Source organism: Crotalus tigris, unplaced genomic scaffold, assembly GCF_016545835.1.
Source record: "Crotalus tigris isolate CLP2741 ecotype Arizona unplaced genomic scaffold, ASM1654583v1 scf7180000024382.2542628, whole genome shotgun sequence".
Classification (NCBI taxonomy): Eukaryota; Metazoa; Chordata; class Lepidosauria; order Squamata; family Viperidae; genus Crotalus; species Crotalus tigris.
In genome coordinates, this window is record NW_024100552.1 from 296346 (window position 1) to 320620 (window position 24275).

The 24275-nt window shown below is 40.8% G+C and overlaps 1 protein-coding gene across 7 annotated transcripts in view; it reads left to right on the forward strand.

Moving 5' to 3' along the window:
- GREB1L (GREB1 like retinoic acid receptor coactivator) overlaps positions 1–24275 on the forward strand; it is a 168335-nt gene that overhangs the window by 121960 nt on the left and 22100 nt on the right. For all 7 annotated transcript variants that reach the window (XM_039328533.1, XM_039328527.1, XM_039328526.1 and 4 more), the window contains 9 exons: positions 8686–9012; positions 11783–11911; positions 12857–12991; positions 14293–14490; positions 15232–15412; positions 15893–16085; positions 19452–19585; positions 22149–22488; positions 23514–23629. In XM_039328533.1, the coding sequence (XP_039184467.1) occupies positions 8686–9012; positions 11783–11911; positions 12857–12991; positions 14293–14490; positions 15232–15412; positions 15893–16085; positions 19452–19585; positions 22149–22488; positions 23514–23629 (1753 nt within the window). The remainder of the gene's footprint in view (positions 1–8685; positions 9013–11782; positions 11912–12856; positions 12992–14292; positions 14491–15231; positions 15413–15892; positions 16086–19451; positions 19586–22148; positions 22489–23513; positions 23630–24275) is intronic.

The following is a 24275-nucleotide window of genomic DNA, read 5'->3' on the forward strand; positions in this document are numbered from 1 at the left end:
GACAGAATTTAGCAAAACATTTGTGAGCTGAGAGACATAAATTGGGACAGAGATAAAGTATTATGTTTTCAAGGTATTAGTTCAACCCTGTTACAAAGAAAAAAAAAGTCTTCAGCTTTTGATGGAAGAATGATAAAAAAAAACAAAATATAGCATTAGCCTTGAAAGCCAGCTGGGAGACCTTGGGCCGGCACTCTCTCTAGCCCAACTCACTCACAGGATAGTTGTTGTGGGGAAAATAGGAAGAGGAAAGTGTATTGGATATGTTAACTGCCTTCAGTTATCTATAAAAATAATAACAGCAGGATACAAATAAATACATAAAATAGGAGTTTTGTTTCTAAAATGTCATTTTATCCATAAAAAAGATTCCTTCAAGAGATGAGTAGAGATATAATGTTTATAAGATGTTTAATATTTTTCATATTACTTGAGAAATACGATCAAATATAGAGATCAGAGCCTTGTAAACAAGTTAATATCAGAATAAAAGGATCTGGGAATGGGGAAATTAGAGCTCAACTAGATTGTCTACAGTATTTTATTTTAATTTAATTAATTTAATTTAATTTCTCTGTCACTCAACTCCAAAACAACTCTGGTAGCTTTACAATGTTAGTAAACAACAATAGCATATAAAAGAATGTCTGAAGGAACAATCAATCGTTCTTCAACATCCTCCGCAGTTTAAAGGGGCCCACCCAACTATCCTAAGGGAAGGCCTGGGGGGAAAAGTCAGGTTTTTAAATTAGAGGGTTTAATAATCATCTGTGAATTTCTTTTATATGTGGTCCAAATGGGTTGGGAAGCAGTTAGTGGGGTGGGGGAGGTAAATGGAGAGAGAAATTGAGAAGGGTGAGAAAAGGCAAAAAAAAAAAAAAAAAATCAATGCAAATGTATTGACTTGAAAAAAAGTTTCACTGTTGATGAGTTTACTGGGTAAAAATGGTAGGAACAGAGACGTGTAGATGGTCAGCAGGTGAACATCATAGGATAGTTTTTCTAAATGCTAGGAAGTTAGAAGATCAAAGGAAAAGAATTAGAACTGATAAATATTTAAATTTTTCTATCTGTACTTATAAGAAACATATATATTGGTGGGAAAGACAAATATTTTGGAATAAAAAGTTTGGGCAAAGATGTAATAAGCTGAAAGTATTCCCTCTCACTTAAAGCTAATGTTGTTCTCCAGCAGGATGACTGTAGAGTCCAAATGGATGGGTTCTATGACGGCCTTCCTGCCTGGCAGACTGGGTAAAAACTTCGGCCACACCCCTTCCTTTGGGCGTGACCCCAGTTTTGACTCAGTCTCGAAGCCTGGTAGAAGTGCGAGAAGCAGCTCTCAGAACAAAACTAACTTAACTTAAAAAAAAAAAAAAAAAAAAAAAGGGAATCCCCTCTTCCTCCAGTTGAACGAAAATTTGTCTGGCAGCGGATAGGACTCGAGAGAGGCAGCCGGGATCGGCGGATTCGTGAGTGGGGCGTCAGGGACTAACGGGAGGCTTGGAGCCGGACCGGATCGCTCGCCCGCCGATAACCGGCCCACCGAGCAGCTGTGGGGCGGGGGTTTCACTACCGGATTGCTCGCCGCTCTCCGGGGCCGCCAAACAGCTGAGCGGTTCGGGCGATAGAACGAGGCGCCGCTCAGCGCCAAACAGCTGAGCCGCGCGGAAAGCGTGATTGGGGCCGATAGAACGAGGCGCCGCTCAGCGCGAAACAGCTGAGCCGCGCGGAAAGCGGCTAAACCGAGGCGCCGCTCGGCATAGACCAGCGGAGCGGCGCGAGAGCCTCAGAGTCAAAGATCCGCCATTGTTTGAACCTCGTGGATTCCCGGGCTAACATTAGGAGGCGTGGTTTCTTCCCCATTCGCCATTTTGAGCGAACGGACCTTCCCGCCGTTTTCCCTTGGGGGCGGGGCCATCCGGACTCCATTCCCTTGCAGACAAAGGGGCAGCCCTTAAGCTAAAATCCGGGATTATCGCAAGAAACTGAGACAGGAGGAAGGAAGAGGGAAAAGGAAGAGAACCTTTCTGATCGTGGTCTGCTGCCACAGCCACAGACAGGGGGAGAGAGAGGTATAAACTGCACTTTCTCTGGACTAAGTGAGGAGGTGAGGAGGAGTATTTTTCTCTGACTGTTCCTATAGTGACCTTTAGTCACTGCCTTGCAGGATCTTCTGTCCAAAGACTCCTGTCTGTCCGGCCATTGTTTGTATAGGCAGAGGAGGGCTCAGCCCCAAACATCTGCATCTGATCTGCGTATCCTGTCCCCCACTCCAGGCACTACCTACTCGGGGTGTCTGGCACAATGGCAGACAATGTCTCGTATTCAGTCACACAGGTCCCTCAATTGTCCCCCCCACAGCAACAACAAAAACGCAGATCTTCTGAATCTGAGGTGGGGGGGAAGAAGAAAGCTAAAACAAAACACCTTTCTCAGAAGGGACAGTCTAAAACGGCTGAGCGAGAGGCTTTGAGGAGACATTTGGCTTTAGAAAGACAAATTAGCAGGGCACAGAGAACCAATGCCAATGGGACAAATTCGGTTTCCCCTGTCCCAGCGGTGGCACCCAGCACAGACCCTACTGCCGAGGAAGTGCTTAAGACTTGGTCTCCTCCTGGGGAAACTGAACAGTTAGACTCCTCCAACCCCTCCTCACCAGCTTCTTCACCCGACCGCACCCCAGCGCCTCACTCTAACGACAAAGCGCAGGAGGGCATTTGGTCGGCACAATTCCATGCATTCATGCAGGATGCATTCTCCCAGTTCATGGCTTCTAAGGGACAAGTGGCCTTTCACACACCCCGTAAGGGTCGGGCTAGGCCACCCCCTACCAGCACCTCTGAAACTTCCTCTCAACTGGGAGAGGGTGACTCAGTGGACCTCGACATGTCAGACATGCCCCTCTCGGAGGACGAGGAGACGGCACCTGAGCAGGCAACGAGCTCTGGACTCTTTAACCCAGCGCTCCTAAAATCACTCCTGGTAAAGGCTGTTTCCACAGTCAACCTAACATCAGTACAGGATGAGAAGCCCTCAACAAGCAAGGAGGCCAATCCTCTGTTTGCCAAAAAGGTTCCACAAGATAAGTACATCCCATGTGCGGAGGTCTTCATGACCACGCTGGAGGAACAATGGTCCTCACTTGCAAGCCCACCGGCACCAAACAGCGCGGAAAGAAAGCTTTTCAACCTATCTCCCTCCTTCTCTAACATGTTAGAGGTTCCCACTGTCGATAACCCATTAATCTCATTATTTTCTACCTCCGCGATTCCAGGAGACATGGCGGAGGTCTTGAGGCCTGAGGAGAAGAAATTTGAACACTCACTCCGGCGTTCCCATATGGCTGCAGCCTGGGCGGCCAGAGCAGCCACTTCCTCATCTTTCTTCGCGAGGGCCAGCATCATGTGGCTGAGGGAACTGCAAGGCACGGTGCCTCCAGACCAGGTCAGAATACACCAAACATTGGCCAAGCTCCTCGCGGCCTCGCAATTTGTCTCAGACGCTTCACTGCACGCAACAAAGTATGCGGCTAGATCCATTGCGGCCACAGTGGCCTCACGTAGGCTACTATGGCTCAAAAATTGGAAGACAGACCTGGGGTCCAAATGGCGTCTTTCGACGTCCAAATACAGTGGAGTAGACCTATTTGGTTCCATTCTGGACCCACATGTCAGCGAAGGCAGAGACAAGAAAAAAATCCTAGTACACCCATCAAAGAAGTTAGACAGGAGAGGCAGTCAGGACTTCCGGAGACAGGGTTCCCGCCCAGGAAGCCCCTGGGAATGGAGGCAGCCCTTTCGATCAGGGCAATCCTGGGACTGGCCCAGAGGCTCACGATCCTTCTACCCCAGACAGGATCGAACCCAGGATCGCCAGAGCCCGGGAGCCAGGGGCCAGTTCCAGTCCAGACGCCCATATAGGGGAGCGGGAGGCAGATCCTTTAAACGCACCAAGTGACGCCAAACAGGATACTCCCATTGGGGGTCGGTTAGGAAATTTCATCAGGGTCTGGGAGCAGACCACGACCGACTCCTGGGTCCTGGAAACGATCAGACATGGCCTGACCTTAGACTTCTGCTCTCCCCCACCAAACCGGTTCATCAGATGTCCCATCTCCAGAAGAGCACACAAGACGAGGCTGATAACTTCGGCTATAGTCCACCTCCTGTCAATTCAGGCCATAGAGAAGGTACCAAAGGAGGAGGAGGGAAGAGGATTTTACTCTATCCTCTTCGTCATCCCAAAGACATCAGGAGGGTGGAGAGCAATCTTGGACCTGAAGGGCCTGAACTATTTCATAAAGTACAGGAGGTTCAAGATGCACTCCTTAAAGTCCATACTAGCCAGCGTCAGGGAAGACGATCTACTATCCTCAATAGATCTCACAGAGGCGTACCTACACATCCCCATCCACCCCAGCTACCGGAAATTCCTCAGATTTACCTACGCGGGGCGACATTACCAATACAGGGCATTACCCTTCGGACTGTCGTCAGCACCAAGGGTATTCACAAAGATCTTAGCTGTACTAGCGGCCCATCTCAGGTTGATTCCGGTTCGCGTCCAGTTTTATCTGGACGACATCTTGATTCAGTCCAGATCTCGGGAACAAGCAAGGACAGATCTCAAGACCACAATCCGAACCCTACAGGGGCACGGATTTTCGGTCAATCTAAACAAGAGCCACCTCATTCCCTCAAGGAGACTGCAACACCTGGGCGCGGTGATAGACACGTCACAGTGCAGGGTATTCCTTTCCCAGGAGCGACTGATCAGCATATCCAAGCTAATCCACCAAATTCAAAAGATCAGGAGAGTGCCCTTGCTACAACTCTCGAAGCTCCTGGGAAAGATGATATCTTGCATGGGCATCATCCCATGGGCAAGGCTCCACTCGAGGGAGTTGCAGTGGTTCCTCCTACCCTACCAGAGGAGGAACCTCAGCACCTCCAACAGGAGTGTGCTGGTACCAGCACAGGTGATGAAATCACTAAAATGGTGGCTATCCCCCATGACACTCAAGGGGAGCATATTCAGGGAACCGAACAGGGTCACGCTCACGACAGATGCGAGCCTGTTCGGATGGGGAGCCCATCTGGGGACCCAGATAGCACAGGGCCAGTGGGGTCAAAAGGACCTGTCACACAGCATCAACTGGCTAGAGCTCCGGGCCATACACCTGGCCCTCCGTCATTTCTCACACCTAGTAACGAGGAGACACGTCCTCGTGCTTACAGACAATGTAGCAGCCAAGGCACATGTAAACAAGGAGGGAGGAACGAAATCAGTGGAACTAATGAAAGAAGCATTGGTTCTGGCTCGGTGGGCAGAAGCCAATGTGAGTTCCATCAGAGCGGAACACATCTCAGGGGAAACAAACACCCAGGCGGACTCCCTGAGCAGAGCCAAGGTGGACCAGTCGGAATGGCGTCTGGACCCGGCTCTCTTCGAGGAGATCTCCCGGAGGTTCGGACAACCGCACCTAGATCTATTTGCCAACCACAAGAACACACAACTCCCCAGGTTCTTCTCCAGATTCCCGTCCCCGGGATCGGAGGGAACGGATGCTCTCAGGTGCCGGTGGCCGGCGCAACTCCTGTACGCCTTCCCACCGCTGCCACTAATACCGGCAACCATACGCAAGATGATCCTGGAGGGCGCAGAAATGGTCTGCATTGCCCCTCACTGGCCACGGCGCCCGTGGTTTGCCGACCTCGTGGACCTTTCGATATCACCTCCGTGGAGGATTCCCCCGGACAGGGTAAAACTCAGTCAGGGCAAGCTTGTACACCCAGATCCCCAGTGGCTACAACTAGCCGCTTGGCATTTGAGCGGCAAAGCTTAACTAAACAATCTTATTCTGCAGGGGTGATATCGATCATACAGGCATCACGAAGGGCGTCCACCAATAGGATTTACGACGCTACATGGAAGGGATTCTGCAGGTGGTGCGCTTCGCTTCACCTAGACCCGACCGCAGTATCTATCCCCAATATCCTAGACTACCTATTGGAGGGTCTTAATAGGGGCCTGTCAGTCAATACCATCCGCAGACAGATATCGGCCCTCTCAACCGTACTCTCCTGCGACAACTTAACTTCCCTAGCACAACATCCAGCGATTAATGCCTTCTTAAAAGGGGCGTCTAACACAAAGCCCCCAGTCATACACAGGTACCCGTCCTGGAACCTGCCTAGGGTCCTTCTAGCCTTGACATCTGCACCCTTCGAACCTCTTGAAACATGCTCACTCCATCACCTATCACTGAAGGTAGCTTTCCTTGTGGCAATTACTTCGGCAAGGAGAATTTCAGAACTAGCAGCTCTGTCAGTAAGGAAGGATCTGTGTACCTTTTTCAAAGACAGGGTCGTTCTTAGACCAGACCCGACCTTCATCCCGAAGGTAAATAGCACCTTTCACAGATCTCAGGAACTTACGCTTCCTGATTTCTGTCCAAGACCCAAACATAAGCTAGAACACAGATGGCACAAGCTAGACGTACGGAGAGCACTGTGTTTCTACGTGAAACGCACCTCGGCTTTCCGAAAGACTGAAGCATTATTTGTGTCCTTTCAACCATCAACTATGGGAAAGAAGGCATCTTCTTCCACCATAGGCAGGTGGATCAGAGCCTGCATAGTGCAGGCCTACGTCTCAGAGGATTTGCCAGCACCAACTCAGGTGACTGCCCACTCAACTCGGAGCGCAGCCACATCTGCGGCGTGGCTAACGCAAGCTCCGGTGGAAGAGATTTGCAGGGCCGCAACCTGGTCCTCACCTTCGGTTTTCATTCGACACTACCGTTTAGACTCCCTAGCAGCAGCAGACGCGGCTTTTGGCAGAAGAGTTCTTCAACAGGTCGTATCTGCTCAGAGTTCGGTAGCCTAGACATTCCCTCCCAGGGGGACATGAGGGCTTTGGTATGTCCCATCCATTTGGACTCTACAGTCATCCTGCTGGAGAAGGGGCGTTGTCTTACCTGAACGCCTTTTCTCAGCAGGATGATGTAGAGTCCAAGCCCACCCAGAGGATAGGTCTAGGCAGGGATATAATAAAGATATAATAAAGAGCTGCAAGGTTAATTCCAACAAAGTTTCTCGCCTAAGTCAAAACTGGGGTCACGCCCAAAGGAAGGGGTGTGGCCGAAGTTTTTACCCAGTCTGCCAGGCAGGAAGGCCGTCATAGAACCCATCCATTTGGACTCTACATCATCCTGCTGAGAAAAGGCGTTCAGGTAAGACAACGCCCCATTTCACAGTAGAAAAGATTCAGAAAGAAATATTTTTATTTAAAATGAAGTTTGATTACAAAACCATAACATTGATGTATGTATGTATGTATGTATGTATGTATGTACTTAGTCAGAATCAAATTGAGTTTATACAGAAAGTAATGTCATGAATATATTTATTTGAAGAATTTATTTTAGGAGCAAATATTGATGCAGGTAAACCTGGGGGAATGGAGCAAGTTTAATTAAGAATTTGTGGCTTAAGTATAATAGAGCAGGATCAATTAATCTATATAAGCAACTAAAATATTAAAAATACAAAATCTCTGGTCCTGGATGAGTTAAAAGGTGAATTTTATAACTACTTTGAGTTTTTCTTGACACTGAGCAAACTGTAGTATCAGGGAGATTTTCTATTCTCTTGTAATTATAAATCATTCCTAAATCAAATCCACTGAAGGCTTTTTAATAGACCTATTAGACCTACAATATTTTTTAATAGACCTATTATCAATCTCTGGTAATCAATAATAAATACTAAATTGCTGAACATTCATTTCAAATTTATTATGGGAAAAAGTATATATCCTGATACATCAGATTGTTTGCATCATCTGGTTAAGGTATATTATAACATGCTTAGACATATGTTTATGTATTTGTCCTTCTGAAAGCTTCCCTTTGGAGACTACACTACAGCAACTTTCAGATATTGTAGGCATAGTAAAATAGCTCATAATTATGGGAGTTGTAATCCAATGCATCTGTGCTTTAGAAAGCTTGTAAAAATAGGTTTTTTCATATTATATAAGTGAACCTTCCACATGTATGTGGATTTATACACATTATTCTCACACTTCTGTATTTGATAAGCTAGAATTGCTGCCATCTCTGTCTCTGTTAGTGTACTAATACAAGATTGGAGGCAACCTAGTGGATTGTGCTCTAAGGCAATGGGACAACTGCTGTCTTCTTCTGTCACTGGCTCTCTTCCCCCTAAAAACACACTGTGATAAAATTATTAGAATGGTACAAATAGAAGAATCTTTCATTCCAATCATCTCCCAAGCCTTTGTGCAGATAATCACTATCAATCCAATATAGTGCAGACTCTGGAATGCCACTGAGGTGAGAACAGTAGCCCACTGCCAAAAGGTTGGCTGCCAAGAAGAGAGTGAGAGAACATTGTAAGAGACAAACCAAATGACATGTTGACATCATAATGTGCCTTGTATCTTAATCTCTGCCAAACAGTTCTTATTTCTTGAATTTTCTATTATATAATAGTTAAATATTCATAGTGAGATGCTGGAGTTTTTTAAATGCGGAAACTTTCTATTTTGAGTGGATTATTTTGGTAGGATTCTGACCTAGTAACAGATACAATGTATCTAGGTTGATGGAAGAGGTTCTTATGGTAAGTTTTGATCCTCTATTTAATGACATTGCAGGTCCTGATAAGATACCTCTCAGGGAAGAATTTGAACAGATCATGTTGAAAGCTATGCAGGAATTTACTTCAAGGGAACAGTCCTCACAAATGAATGTGCCGAGTATCTCCTTGTCACCAGCTCAACTTCCATGGCTTGCCAAGTTAATTGCTAGTGTTTCCCAAGACATGGTACATGTGGTGGTTACTCAGAATTCCTTGGCAGAAGGCATTTCTGAAACACTGCGGTCACTGACTGAAATGAAGCACCAACAGAGGGTGCCAGATTATGTGGTTGCTATCTGCACCTCGAAGATCAGGGGAAGTGAGTTCTGTGTAGTAGTTTTAGGTAGGTATTTTTTTTTTGTATAGTCTCTCAACAGCTACATTTTTTATTGTAATACAAATATTTGGTGTCTCAGCATGCTTTAAATATATAGCATCTGTGTTATTGTTGGATCCCAGTCAGAGAGATAAACAAACAGAAGGCTTACTGAAATCTAACCTGCTTATACTACCAACTCCAAACAAAAACCATAAATAGACAACATTAAATACTTACAAGACAACATACAATATTCTATATTCTGATATGTGGGTTATACCATCAGCTTTAATCATCAAAAACCTTCCACAGAGTCTTTACTATCTTAGAAATGTATTCTAAGTGCATTCAGATTTCCAGAAACATTAAGAGTCAAACTGTTTCTCCAAATCCCCCCCCCCCATTCATTGGTGGTAGAAAGAACATTGGTGCCTTTTGAGAATGGAGGGAATAAATGATTTCTCCAGCCCATTCAGCCATTGAATGCTTGTGCCTTTCCAGGTCCCAACCAATTTCACATCCAGAGTGGTAGCCTGTAGTTGTGGTTGAAGTGCCCTCTCTCCTGCAATAATATGCACTAGATTTCTTTGGTAAGAAATAGAACCAAAGCACGCAACACCCCCCCCCCCCAAGTGAGCAAGGTTTCATTTTAATTTTAAAATAATATACTGGAAGTTAACCCCTCAGGAAAAATAATATTATGTCTGATGTGGAGGAAAGTAGATTTCACTCTGACTTTCACAGTGTAATCCCAGCCTTAGTTCTTTTCATTATTCTTGGATCACCTAAGCCAAAGAGTGGTATCATCATCATCATAGTCATCCAGTACAAATGGACTTAGAAATGCATTATTTCTCACATTCCAGCTATTTCACTGATTCTAAGTACTATCGCAAAGGTGATATGTATGCAAAAGAAAATGTCTGGACTTTCATTGTGGATACATTTAAGGCAAGGAAGGTTGTTAGAAAGGGTTAGGTCTGAGTAGGCCCTTGGTTTCCTCAGAAAGGGTTCACTGGCTTGGCTTGCCATCATGTAGTGCAGTGGTTCTCAACCTTTTTAATGCCACGACCCCAACCGGTCGTAAGTCGACGACTTTCCCTGCCCGGGAGCGCCGCACATGCGTGGTGCCTATTGCAGAATAGTCCATGTTAAAATATTCTAATGTAACCTGTTGCTATTTTCGGTGCTTGCTTTACAAACATTCAGACTTTCTCAAATGGTGTTAAATGCAGCTGTGAGGGTTTTGTGTACCATTTCTGTGTGTGTGTGTGTTTTTTTTTTTGTTTAGATGTTTTTATTCCACTTTTATTATTTTTAAAAAATAACTCAAAATAACTCAAGGTGGAAAATATACCTATTGCTCCTTCCTCCCCCTATTTTCCCATAACAACAAAGTTGTGAGGTGAATTGGGCTGAGAAAGAGTCACTGGGTCCAAAGTCTCCCAGCTGGCTTTTATACTGTACCTAAGGCAGGACTAGAATTCACAATCTCCTGATTTCTAGTCTGGTGCCTTAACCACTAGACCAGTGGTTCTCAACCTGTGGGTCAGGACCCCATTTGGGGTCGAACGACCATTTCACGGGGGTCGCCAAACAACCCAGTCCACCATTTTTTCCCCCTTTTCCTTAGCTGTGCTACTCCCTTTTATTCTATTGGCTTTTGAAAGCCAATAGAATAGACTCTCTTGAATAGAGTCTAATTCTATTGGCTTTCAAAAGCCAATAGGAATTGTCCAGGCTGTCTCTGCCCTGCTGAGCCCGCCAAAAGTCCCATTCTGCAAACGGTGCTGCACCAGTTGAGTAGTCCTCAACTTACGACCGGTTGAGTAGTCCTCGACTTACGACCGGTTGGGGGGGGTCGCAACATTAAAAAGGTTGAGAACCACTGCACTAGACTAAACTGGCTATTATTAATATAGGTTAGAAAGCAAATATGATGACAGAAAGAGACAGATTTGTATGTTTCAATCACTGCTTTGCAGATTTAGAGCGTTAAATGGTTTAACAATCTTACCAATGTTTACTCAAAAATACCAGTGAATGGTTAATTTGTTGGACTTAGACCAGGGAGATTCAAGTCCTGCTCAACCCCTGAGCCAACTGGATGACCTTGGACCAATAATACTGTGTCATCCTCCCTGACCCCTTCCCTCTTTCTCAAAATGTACAACCTACCTCAAGATGTATTTTGGGGAGGATAAAATTAGGGGCAGGCTTCTAATTTATGCTTCTTTGAAATCTCAGATAATGTAATAGTTAAATAAAACTTGTTTCTTTGTGAATGTATGTAGGATTTTAAACATTAGCACCACACATGAATATTTATAGCAATTGTAACTTAATTCAACCAGATATATGTCTTAGAGATGTGAGGAATTAATAATCTACAAACCAAATTTGTATTTTGATGGTAGATTAGAACGCAAAAAGCATTTGTTGGTGGAGTGAGGTCTGAAGGCAGAGTTTCCATCAATAAATCCTTTTTGTAAATGTTATGTTTTATCTTTTAGAAGGTGAGCTACTGATAGGTTTCCAGAATAGTAGTTTTAAAAAAGCATTGTTATATTATGAGAGGCTAAAAAAAGTTTACAGGTTTATATCCAGAAGTTTTAGATTTTCAAGATGGTTTGGTAAATAAAAAATATAAAGGAGTCTTCATCACATAAGGCTAAAGTTACTTGGCTTTTCTGGGAAGTGTTAAAAGAAACACAGGAAGGTAAAACTCACATAAGCAAAGTCTTGTTTTTTTTTTTTTTCTCTTGTTCCACCTCATGCATTGATTTTTCCATAGGTCAATACCAGTCTAGAGCTCTTGCAGAGAGCATGCTTACCACCAGTGAATTTTTAAAGGAGATAAGTTATGAGCTCATTACAGGAAAAGTTAGTTTTCTGGCATCACATTTCAAAAACACATCTTTAGGTGAGTGAATCTTACAGTCTGCCATTACTCTGATTTAATGATGTGGCCATTTTTACAAATAAAAAAAAAACCATTTCAGAAATTAACTCTTTAATGCTGATTATTGTAGGCTGTCATTTTAAATGATTAAGATAATCTTGATACAGAAAATTAGTTCAGAAAATGTTCAAATTTTATGAAGGGGTGCGTGTATAAAAGTAAAGGAGATAATAGGAAGAAAATAATTTTACTTTCATTGATTCTTAAAAGCATCAACTTATTTCCTCTTACCTTGTGCTGTAAGAGCTCCCCCTCCTGTTTAATACAAATGAATCATTTGGTACAAATGTCATTACTTTAACATCTCTTTTATCAAGCTAGAAACTTCGTGTTTTGCCCAGGCAGGATAGAAATTGGAGGGCAATATTGTTGCTCTCCAATATTATTTCTTTTGAATCAACAATTTTCAATCCTTTGATTCTAAAGTCTAATGCATTCAATCTACAGCATTGCTGGCTGTGGAATTCTGGGAGTTGAAGTCCACATGCCTTAAAATTGTCAAGGTTGAGAAACACTGATCTACAGTATCCTCTTTGAAATTGATTTTGGCAGGAGGATCCTAAACTCACCCAATCATTACCATGGCTAAAGAACAGTAATAAAAACAAAACATTGCTTCAACGTTGACCAAGTGAAATGTCACATCACAAATGGTGATCTTGCCTTAAAGTTGCAGGTTTTTTAACTGAAACACCTGGCTTTAAAATGCTGACATGATCCTCCTAAACAAACCTACTCTGATACTTCTTCACATCCACAGATTCATACCTTGAAATAATGAAACAGCCAAGAATAAATGAGAGTCTGAGTCCTCGTGTTTAAAGTAAAACATGACTTCACACCATTTCTTATGAAATATTTAATGAGATGACTAAATATTTATATTATGAGTGATTTCTCTACCAGGCGACGAGTTGGACAAGTTATTAGAGATGATGCAACAGAGACGGGGAGATAACGTCGTCATTCCATTCAGTGGGGACGTTAATGAGTGTGTATCATCTCAAGAAGCAGCTGCCATGGTTTCCACTCAAGTTCTGGGTAAGGATTATCTTATAAGAAATAATTCATGTCAAACATTAGTCTGTACATAATTTTGCATCACCTACTTAAACAGTGAAACCACAGAAAATCTGGAAACCAGATGCTGCAGTCATGAAACTACTGCTAGTGGTTTCCTCAAGTTTGGAAGGAGTTTGTATGCTGATGAATGTGAAAGTAGAAAGGAATATCTGTATGTGTGCTTTTTGGATGTCAATAGTGCCATGTTTTTCTCCAGTTAGAATGGATTTTTTTCTAAAATAATAGTATGATATTTAGCCTATTGGCAAAAGGTGTGGGTGACAGCTTTAAATTTACATTCAATAATTCTTTTGATTTTACTGAATTTATTTCTACAGAAATGGACTACAGATTAGATTATGCAATTGGTAGTAATTTAAATAAAAGAACACACTAAAAGTAGATAATGCGTTGTCACTAATATTTCTTATGTATGATCAGTATATCAGTAGCATACATGTTATTTTCATTAAAATATTTTTTAAAAGTTTTCATGGAGTATTTTCTGTGAGACATAAAACATCTGATTACATTTCAAAATCTTGAACTTCTTCTAAAAAATGAAGCTCTTAGCCTGCAAAAGATCTTAGTCCATGGCCATGTCTGAGTTTCTGTCAAACTATAAGTTATATTAAGCATGCTTGTTAAAAATTCTAGTACTGTAGCTGCACAGATTTAGGCTATTGTTTTAAAACTGAAGTATGCTATGTATTTAATGAATTTTATGCTATGTATTTAATGAATTTTACAATATGTCATATCATATTACTATATTAATTATTCATCCTGTCTTTCCCCAAACCATAAACCTTTGCAGGGAAGAGATGAATCCTAATCCAGTTCTTACAGTATATTCTTAGAGCAAGGCCTAGGCATAGTTCACTTCAGAGATAAAATCAATTATCAGACTTCTCTAGATCAGCATTCCCTAATCCTCATTTCCTAGATAAGTGTGGAATATGACTTCTAGAAGTCTTTCCATAAATTTTAGAGTTCTGCACGCTGCAATAAGCTCACACCAGGAAGGTGCCAAATTAGATAAGGCTGCTCTAAGTCACAAAAGAGACAGACATGCTTTGGTGTCCAGGAGCTACAACTAATATTGTTTGTGATGGAGAAGGATATGTTAGGCAGGATGATGATGCAAAATAGATGCATATGGTGGAATCAGAAATTTTACGGGTTATTTCTAAGAGACTTATTTTGGGGCCACATATAGCAGTGGATTTCAGTGTCAATTTCTGGACCAGAAAATAAATGATGATTCTACTTTATCCTAGACTTGTATACAGAAACTTTCCAGATTTATCAGCCACAACTCACAGTTGCCAGAAAGCTCTTGTCACAGGTCTGTGCCATAGCAGATAGTGGCAACCAAAGTCTGGACCTGGGCCACTTCAACAAAGTAGATTTTATTGTTGTAGTTCCTCGTTCAGAGGTCCTTGTTCAACAAACCATCCAGCGGATTCGACAATCAGGTAAATAGCCAAGAGAAAATAAGCTTATTAAATCCAGCAGAAAGTTATTTTTCAGAATTCTATTTTTTCCTGTCAAGGGGAGATAGAAGAGCAATATAGGAGACTGTTCATTGAAAGTTCTGTTAGGGCTTTTTCTTATAATTTATAATTTCATAGGCCTCTTGACTGAAGCAATTTCAGTTAAGCTTGAATAAAAAAACTCTTTCTGAATCATATGAAGAAAACTGAACACCTTCTGAAGCAGTTAAATGAGTATTGCAAAAAGCACAACTGTTTTTGTTGTTTTGAAAGATGCTTTGCTTACATTTCACTGTGAAGCAATTTTCTGAAGCTTTACAAAGTGGTAGTACAAAATGTACAGTATTTAACACAGAGTGCTATTTAACACAGAAGATTACATGGATTAAAAAAAATAGTCTCTGAAGCTGTTGAATGGCCTCTGGCCATTCAGCCAGCTAAAAGGCTGTTTGTAAGGAAAATAAAGCCTAATTTTCATCTATCATTTGTTCATGAAGTTTTTACTTACTCTTTTCTAGGCAATTAGAGTGAGTAAATATGCTATTTACAATATTTGTGGTCTTGTAACAATATATATGATACGGCATATTCTATATACAGATATAGCATGGATTTTATAGGCATATACAGATCGATAATTAAAATCATACCTTTTACATGCTACTTTGATACTTAAAAAACGTATTCATTAATTTTGGATAAAAGCCTCGTTTCTTCTTCTAGGTGTTCTTGTAGACTTAGGGCTTGAAGAAAGTGAAACAGCTTACCAAAGAGCAGAAAAATATGTTGTGCAGCTTGACAATGAGATTCAAACCAAGTTTGATGGTTTCATGAGACGAGTGAAACAGAATCCATATACTCTTTTTGTGCTTGTACATGACAATGCCCATGCAGATTTAACAAGGTAAGGCATTGAAGTAAAGCCAGATAAGTTTGAAAACTATGCTATAGAATTCAGTGAGGATGTGCTTTTCAGGTTGCTTATAATAAGTTATGTAGCAATAAATGCCTTTGGTCATTGAACTATATCAAACCTTGGTTTTTCTGGATTGAGAAGGAGGCAGTTATAACTGTAATTATTTCATTTGGTTTTGTTACAGGATGAGGAGTTAACATATTTCCAAAATTGGTTTTCTGTTGTTCTAAATATGTGGAAATATTTTTTATGAAATGAGGGTAAGCTTCATTGGTACCAATATTTAAGCAGGAACAGTGCCGCAGGTTTACAAAAGTGACTGTCGATGGTTATACTACAGGAGTGGGAAAAGATGTGAATTCATTATTTCTGAAATATGTTTTCATGCTTCTTTTTGAACTTGCTATTCCTGTTTTAATCTTTTTTGTTTTGGTATACTAGACATGCATGTTTTGACTCTCTTCACAGTGCTATCTCAAGCTCACTGTCTCATGGTGAGCCTAGTCAAGGACTTGCTGATAGAGTGATAAACTGCAGAGAAGTCCTTGAAGCCTTCAATCTCCTTGTCCTCCAAGTGAGTTCTTTCCCATATGCACTTCAGACTCTCCAATCCCGAATCAACTCAGTGAATGAAGTGCACTGGATACAGTTTGGCAATATGGTAAGGGTCTAAAGGTTACAAATAAAATACTTAGGAAATGTGAATATATTCTGAATAGCATGGCTTCAAGTGCACTGATAATAAGGAGGGGATTGCTTCTTAGTTACTACTCAATGTAGTAACCAGCCAGATTATCAATGCATTGATTTACCTTTGATATTCTAGAAATTATTTAGTTTCACCTTTATTTCCAGGAATTTAAATTTTGCCTTTCAATGATTAATTGGATTTCTGGATTGAATTACACAAGAAAAGAAATAAAATACTGGCTAAAATTTTCAACTAGTGGTATTTTAAAAGAATAACTCACTTCAAAAGGTAGTAATGTAGAAAAAGCTAAGAATAATGTTTAAGTCTTTAACCACAGAGGGATCCTCACTTCAAAATCTTTTCTTCCTATTTGTTAATTTTGAAGATAAGGGATACCTGGAAAGAAAATTCTAGGCATTTGTTGTTGTTAATTGCGAAGTCGTGTCCGACCCATCGCGACCCCATGGACAACGTTCCTCCAGGTCTTTCTGTCCTCTACCATCTTCTGGAGTCCATTTAAGTTCACACCTACTGCTTCAGTGACTCCATCCAGCCATCTCATTCTCTGTCGTTCCATTCTTCTATTGCCCTCAATCTTTCCCAGCATTAGGCCCTTCTCCAGTGAGTCTTTCGTTCTCATTAGGTGGCCAAAGTATTTGAGTTTCAACTTCAGGATCTGGCCTTCTAAAGAGCAGTCGGGGTTGATCTCTTCTAGGACTGACCGGTTTGAACGCCTTGCAGTTCAAGGGACTCGCAGGAATCTTCTCCAGCACCATAGTTCAAAGGCCTCAATTCTTTGGCGCTCAGCCTTTCTTATGGTCCAACTTTCACAGCCATACATTGCAACTGGGAAAACCATGGCCTGGACTATATGCACTTTTGTTGGCAGGGTGATATCTCTGCTTTTTAGTATGCTGTGTAGATTTGCCATAGCTTTCCTCCCCAGAAGCAAGTGTCTTTTAATTTGTTGGCTGCAGTCCCCATCTGAGGTGATCTTGGAGCCCAGAAAAATAAAATCTGTCACTACCTCCATTTCTTCCCCATCTATTTGCCAGGAATTGAGAGGACGGGATGCCATGATTTTGGTTTTCTTAATGTTGATTTTCAAGCCAACTTTTGCATTCTCCTTCTTCACCTGCATCAAGAGGCTCTTTAGTTCCTCTTCACTTTCTGCTATTAGAGTGGTATCATCTGCATATCTTAGGTTGTTGATATTTCTCCCGGCAATCTTAATTCCAACTTTTGTTTCATCTAGCCCTGCCTTTCTCATGATGTAAATCACACCATATTAGAAAAAATTATACGGAGGAAGATAATCTAGCATTTACTGTACCTAAATTCTAAGAAATGAAGACCTGTAAAATCGTAATACTTAAATTTGGACTTGGAAGCCAGTAAAATGGTTTCAAAATATGTGTAAATGTGTTTGAATGCTTGATCCCTGTTAGCAGCCTACATTAGTTGGAACATCCAGACCTATTGGCTGTAATGTAGCTTTCCCCCAGGAAATTGACTGACAGGAAATTGAAAACTACTGTGGTATAGTGGTTAAAATATTACACTAGGAACAAAAACATGTAGGTTAACTTCCACCCTCAGATATGGAAGCTCATTAGATTATTATGGGTCAGTTCCAATTTTTCTTATAGAGTTATGCTAGAAATTATGGAAGGAGTACTGTGTATACTGCCTTTAGCTCCAGGATTAAATATATCTAGTGTTTGTGGTGGTATTGTACTGGCCTGTTTTTTTAAATTGATTTGTTGTTGTTGTTGTTGTTGTTAATTGCGAAGTCGTGTCCGACCCATCGTGACCCCATGGACAATGTTCCTCCAGGTCTTCCTATCCTCTACCATCTTAATTTACACCATCAATTCCTTTTCATTTCTGAGCAATTAATAGATTTTTTTCCCCACGACAGTCTAACACTAACCTGGTATTTCAGTTCTTCCAACAGTGCACTCATTGTCACTGTCATGAAGTCCACCCACCTTGCTGCTGATTGTCCTCTTTCCTTCCACCTTTCACAGCATTAGAATCTTTTCCAGAGAGTTAGGTCTTTGCCTAATACGCCCAAAGTACAGGCAATCCTTGATTTAAGACCACCAGTGGGATTGGAATTTCTTTCAATAAGGATGCAGTCATAAAGCAAGATATCACATGACTGCATTGCTTAATGACCACAATCCCGGAAGTCCCTGTGGTGACTGTTAAGTGAATGCAACTGGCTGTTAGCCAGGAATCTACCACATGCTAAGCCATTGCAGGCTTGGTTGCTCCCAGTCCCATGTTTCAATAAGGTTGCCCTTTTGGCCAACCTGCACCCTGCCTGGTAGGACAGCAAGCAGTTCCAGAACTACACAGCTCTGGGGCTGCTTGCCACACTCTAGGAAACTGCAGCTGCTTCAGCCGACTCCCAGCTGCAGTTGCCTTAGCCACTCTGTGTTCTGAGATCTCTGCCACCTGCGCTCTATTGCCCCAGCTGATCTTTATCATCTTTTTGCTTCCACTGCTATCAAGGAGTTCCCTGCCTGTCTGCTGGGTCAATCTGGACTTTAGTTGCATAAAAAATAAGGATGGGGGAATCAAAAAGCAGCCCTTGATCTGTGCACATCCTAGTGCTGCATCCTGATCTAGCATCTGAATCCTGGGCCAGCAGCAAGAGGAAGAAAACATCAAAGATTAGTTGGTGGAGGGGAGAGCACAAGGAGACAGCAAGGTTATGTGGCAGCCAAAGAGCCATAGATGGGGAGAAGATAGGAAGGTCGGGGAAGTTGAAGTGCGCCTGTGATTGTAAGTGAAGGTGGGTTGCCCGGTGCCCATATTTTGAGCATGTGATCACTGGGGTACTTAAATGGTCATAATCTTGGGTACTGGTTGTAAGTCCTTTTGTTCAGCGCCATCATAATTTTGAACTGTCACTGAATGAATGGTTTTAAGTTGAGGTCTGTAGGATAATTTCACTCTGGTTATTTGGCTCTAGTGATATATTGGTTCCCTTTTGGATGGATGTTAATTCTGTTCTGATTTCTGTTCATAATTCTATTTTGAAGTTAATTCTAGAATAATATGTATGAAAGATTGGAGATGTGTTAATTTTTATGTTGTTGTATATCTCACAGTCTTTTATTTGGCATTTCAGTGGCTCTTCTGGGAAAAATAGTTTAGCTAAATAACCGGTTGTGTTTAACAGATGCATTTTTTACAATGGAGGAAAGTATTAATGTATAATTTTGTTCATTGTTAAGGGGAAAAAGGACAACAGCTCTATGTTTCAAATGCAGGATAAGTGTGACCTGATTCTGAGAATTGCTTTGTTTGAAATGTATCAAACAGGAGGAAATATGCGAAGATGAGAAATTCTACTTTGGCTTGAATGAATACAGCAAGTCGCTGCAGTGGGGAATCACAAGCCCTCTTCTGAGATGTGATGAAATTTTTGAAAAAATGGTGAATACACTCTTAGAGAGGTAAATGCTTTGGGAATATTACTTAGTCAGGGCTGTATTTTCAACACTCAGCCTCTTTTATTTATTAAATGCAATATGTAAATAGAGAAACAGTAAGAATGCCGATACTAACTAGATCAATTCTTGCAATTCTGTTCACTTTGAAATCTTCCCAGTATAAACCTGAGGAAGGTTGTTAGAGGTTATCTTTAAATTACATTGTGAGTGACCCTACCCTTTAAGAAGTGATCGCCTTAAAAGAATAGCAAGAGTGGTTTCTTAAAGTTTCTTATTTGGCGGAAATGGCAAAGATTTCGGCTTTCTTGAAGGATCAATCACAAGAGAAGTATGTTGCGGTATGGAAAAAATGGATAGATTTTATACAACATAAGTTGGATATAAAAATATTATTTAGTTTTTTAATAACCCAACTATGCAGCCGCGAGAGCGATTGTGGGTGCACCAAGGTACACCCACGTGTCACCTATCCTCCGCGAGCTGCACTGGCTTCCTGTGGGTCTCCGGACGCAATTCAAGGTGTTGGTTATCACCTTTAAAGCCCTTCATGGCTTAGGACCAGGTTACTTACAGGACCGCATACTGCCGCATAGTTCCCAGAGACCGGTGAGATCCCACAGATTGGGCCTCCTTCAGGTCCCGTCAGCCAGACAATGTCGGCTGGCGGGCCCTCGGGGAAGGGCCTTTTCTGTGGTGGCTCCAACCTGGTGGAATCAACTTCCCCCCGAGGTTCGAACTACTCCCACCCTGCCGGCCTTTAAGAAGGCCGTTAAAACCCTCCTGTTCCGGCAGGCCTGGGGCTGATGTCCCCGGGGGGCCGGGATATGATCGGACTCGCAGTATGACTGCTTTATTTTATTGTTTTATCATTGTTTTAACTTTGTACGCCGCCCTGAGTCCTTTGGGATTGGGCGGCATATAAACACTGAAAAATAAATAAATAAAAATAAATAAATAACTTATATTTAAATTTTAATATTTTTTATCTTTCTTCTTTTTTCCTTTTCTTTATTCTTTTTTTTCTAAACATTTATTTTTTGTATTTATGTTTTTCATATACATACCATTGTTAATTGTCTTACAATTTTCTTAAGTAATGTATTTAGATTTATTTATGGTTTATATTTTTTTTAAGATTTTTTGAAGAAACTTTAATTAAGCCTATATTCAGCTCTGGGAAGGTCGGGGAGGGAATGGGAGGTTTGGGGAGGTTTGGGGGAAAATTGTTTTGTTTTTGTAAAATTTTAAAAATTTTCAATAATAAAAAAGAATAATGCTTTTCTCTATTCCAAAAAGAATAGGATATGATTTTTTTTCAACTTCCCAATACAGTATTTACTTGAGGGGGGGAATGTCTTTCAGCGAAATATTAATCAGATCCAGTCTTTTTTAGCTTTCTAAGTTCAGTAGTATGATCTTAAAGTAGCTACTATGTACATAGTCTATCATTATTATATTTACTTATAAATAAATTAATTCCCCATATATTTAAAAAGGTTTTTAAAATGGCTAATAATAAAATTGCACCAAATTGTTGTAATGCAATAAATTTAAGAACTAATCAGTATGCTTGAAAATTGCTCCCCTGACATAATCTTTCAATGGTTTAAACTTAGTTAATTATTGAGATAGTTTTTGAGAGAACAATAAGCTGTTGAAGCAAAACAATGTGTCTTGTAACACTTTAAAGACTGACAAATTTATTATTGGTTAATGTTTCCTGGATCACTGTATCAGATACATACATGCATCTGATTAAAGGAGCAGTAGGTTTTTGTAATAATACATTTATTTGTCTCTAAGTTGCCAAAAGATATTTAATTTGTGATAAACTTGTAAATTATGCTAAATCAAATCATGTTAGCTTAAATTGCACGATAGCATCCACTTATTAAGGAGACTGCTGTTCATACTGTATACCAGGGGTTCTCAACCTTTTTAATGCCACGACCCCCAACCGGTCGTAAGTCGAGGACTACTCAACCGGTCGTAAGTCGAGGACTACTCAACTGGTGCAGCACCATTTGCAGAATGGGACTTTTGGTGGGCTCAGCAGGGCAGAGACAGCCTTGACAATTCCTATTGGCTTTTGAAAGCCAATAGAATTAGACTGCGTTGTTTGGCGACCCCTGTGAAATGGTCATTCGACCCCAAATGGGGTCCCGACCCACAGGTTGAGAACCACTGCTGTATACAGTCTAGCCTTTGGGTTCTTCCAGTACTCTTTGTCAGGAATAAGTTCAGTTTGAAAATACTAACCTTTTCTAACCTTATAGTACTAGATGTGTTGGGATACTAATTCCCAACACATGTATGACCATATTGATTGGAGGTGATATTAATAAACATTACTTTAATGGGAATTTCTTATATTTGCTTAGATTATGGCTACTAGAGATCATCTGTATGATTGTGACCTTTCAAACTAAAAGATATATTTAAACACAAAGCTTCTGTGCCCACAACTGAGCACAGGAAACTCCCAACTATCTAGAACAGAAGTATCATCTTTTGTGCCAGATATGTTTATATCAAAATGACTAAAAAAGACCTTTGTCCTTTTAAGGTATCCCAGGCTGCACAGTATGGTAATTCGCTGCTATCTCCTCATTCAGCAATATCTGGAAGCCTTGATGGCTCTCACTACCATGTCCTCACTAAGAGATCACAGCACACCAGAAACGCTCAGCATAATGGATGACATCATCACTGCTCCTGGCAAGGATAAGAATGGCCGTGGCCACATGTTAGTGATACGAATTCCTTCTGTGCAGCTGGCAATGCTGGCAAAAGAGAGGCTGCAAGAAGCGCGAGATAAACTCGGTCTGCAGTATCGTTTTGAGATCATTTTGGGGAACCCAGCTTCAGAGCTTATGGTTGCCAAGCACTTTGTGAAAAGATTAAAGGTTAGCTTCAAAGGCTTGTTTATGTGTGACTAATAGCCCAATCTGGTAAGCTTGCATGGAAACATATAGCTACCCATTGTTTGATTTCTCTGTTAAACTTCTTAAGAAGAAGCCATAGAGATGTTACATTGGACAGAAGCAGGATATAGTAGGGGGATATAATACTGGCATTCTCTCTTTTTTTAATGAAATTGTATGTATTTTATAGAACAGAGGAATCTATCTAGCAGAATTATGGCCACAAATTATGAATATTAGCTGAGAGACATGTAACTCCAAGAACGAGTTATCCAACTGACCATTATATTCTGACCAGCTTGTGTTTGTTCAAGTGCTAGTGATAGACTCTGATAATAGATCATCACACAGTGAATGTTTTTGTATAGAGTTTAGTTATGTACTTTTTGCCCTAAGTTTTTGTAGGTGTGTATTTACATCAGATGAAATTCTTATCAAACATGGCAAGAAAATTTTAAAGACAGATCACACATAATGCTAATTCATAAGCTTGCCTAGTGTGAATGTAGCCATTTTTACTGCCAACTCCAGAGCTACTTGTACCACAGAGAGCGAAGAAGAAAGCACAGAGATTCTCTGTCATAAATAATTTTCTCTGCCATGGTGTTTCTGAAGGTTCTCAGTCATGTCTTGTGACCTTTAAAACAGCCAATATGCCTGCATCATCATAAAGGAGGCAAAGATATGGAAAATGCCATTTTAAAAAAAAGAACTGTGAGATTTGGAAAATGCAATAACTTTATTTGTATAAGGAAGAAAGGATCCACTGTTTGAAACTACCATAGTTTACTTTTAATTGTTTTTGCACTGGGAATTGAACTGTAGAAGATTTCTAATGCAAGAGTTTCAATTTGTATACATTTCCTGCTTTTTAGAGACTTTGTTAAACTGATGTTCTACTGTTCGATTGCTATCCTCTACTAGGATTTTTTTTTTTTTTTGTACAAAGACTGTTTCTGAAATAACCTTAATGAGATTGATAGCTTTCTTGTTATTTTTTCTCATAGGCATGGAGAGGAAATGAAGAAGAAGATTGGTTTCCTCATACTTATCAAGATTTAGAAGGTCTACCTTGTATTGTTGTTTTAACTGGCAAGGATCCATTAGGAGAAACGTTTCCCAGGTATGCTGAGTTACTCCATAGTGCAAATATAAAAGCTTCCTAAAATATCTAGATTATTTCCAATTTCTTTCTTTAGGTGACAATCTGGGAATCTTCAACATCATATTTGTATTTTTTCTGTCTTATAGTTGAAAAAAAACACATTCAGACAGCTGTGAAAATAGACAGCATTGACTGAAAAAATATTTGATTAGTTTCAAATCTCTAAGATCATAGTGCACAGTTTGAGTTATAAAACTTAAATATAAAAATATTTATATAAAACATATAAAAATATAAAGCATGTCTTCAGTAATACAGATAGACTTTCCATCAAACTGATAGGAGCTATAATCTGAATAATAGAAATATCTTTTCTTGTTTTCAGAATGTGTCCTAGAGGGCATTTCAGTGTGAAGCTCCAGTTGTAAAAAGCTTACTTTTTGGTCCTGTAGCTTCAAATCAGTTTATACCAATCTAGTTGCTGCCTAGTTGTATAGGATTCAAGTCCCAGAATTTTCAGCAATGATCGTGATGCCTGGAAGATTCTGGGAAGAGAAGTCCATACATGTAGATGGCATCATAAAAGTGTGTGAACTTCTTTGAACTTTCAATATTTTGCATAAATATGACCTACAATCTGATCTTTTCCCACACAAATCCTAAA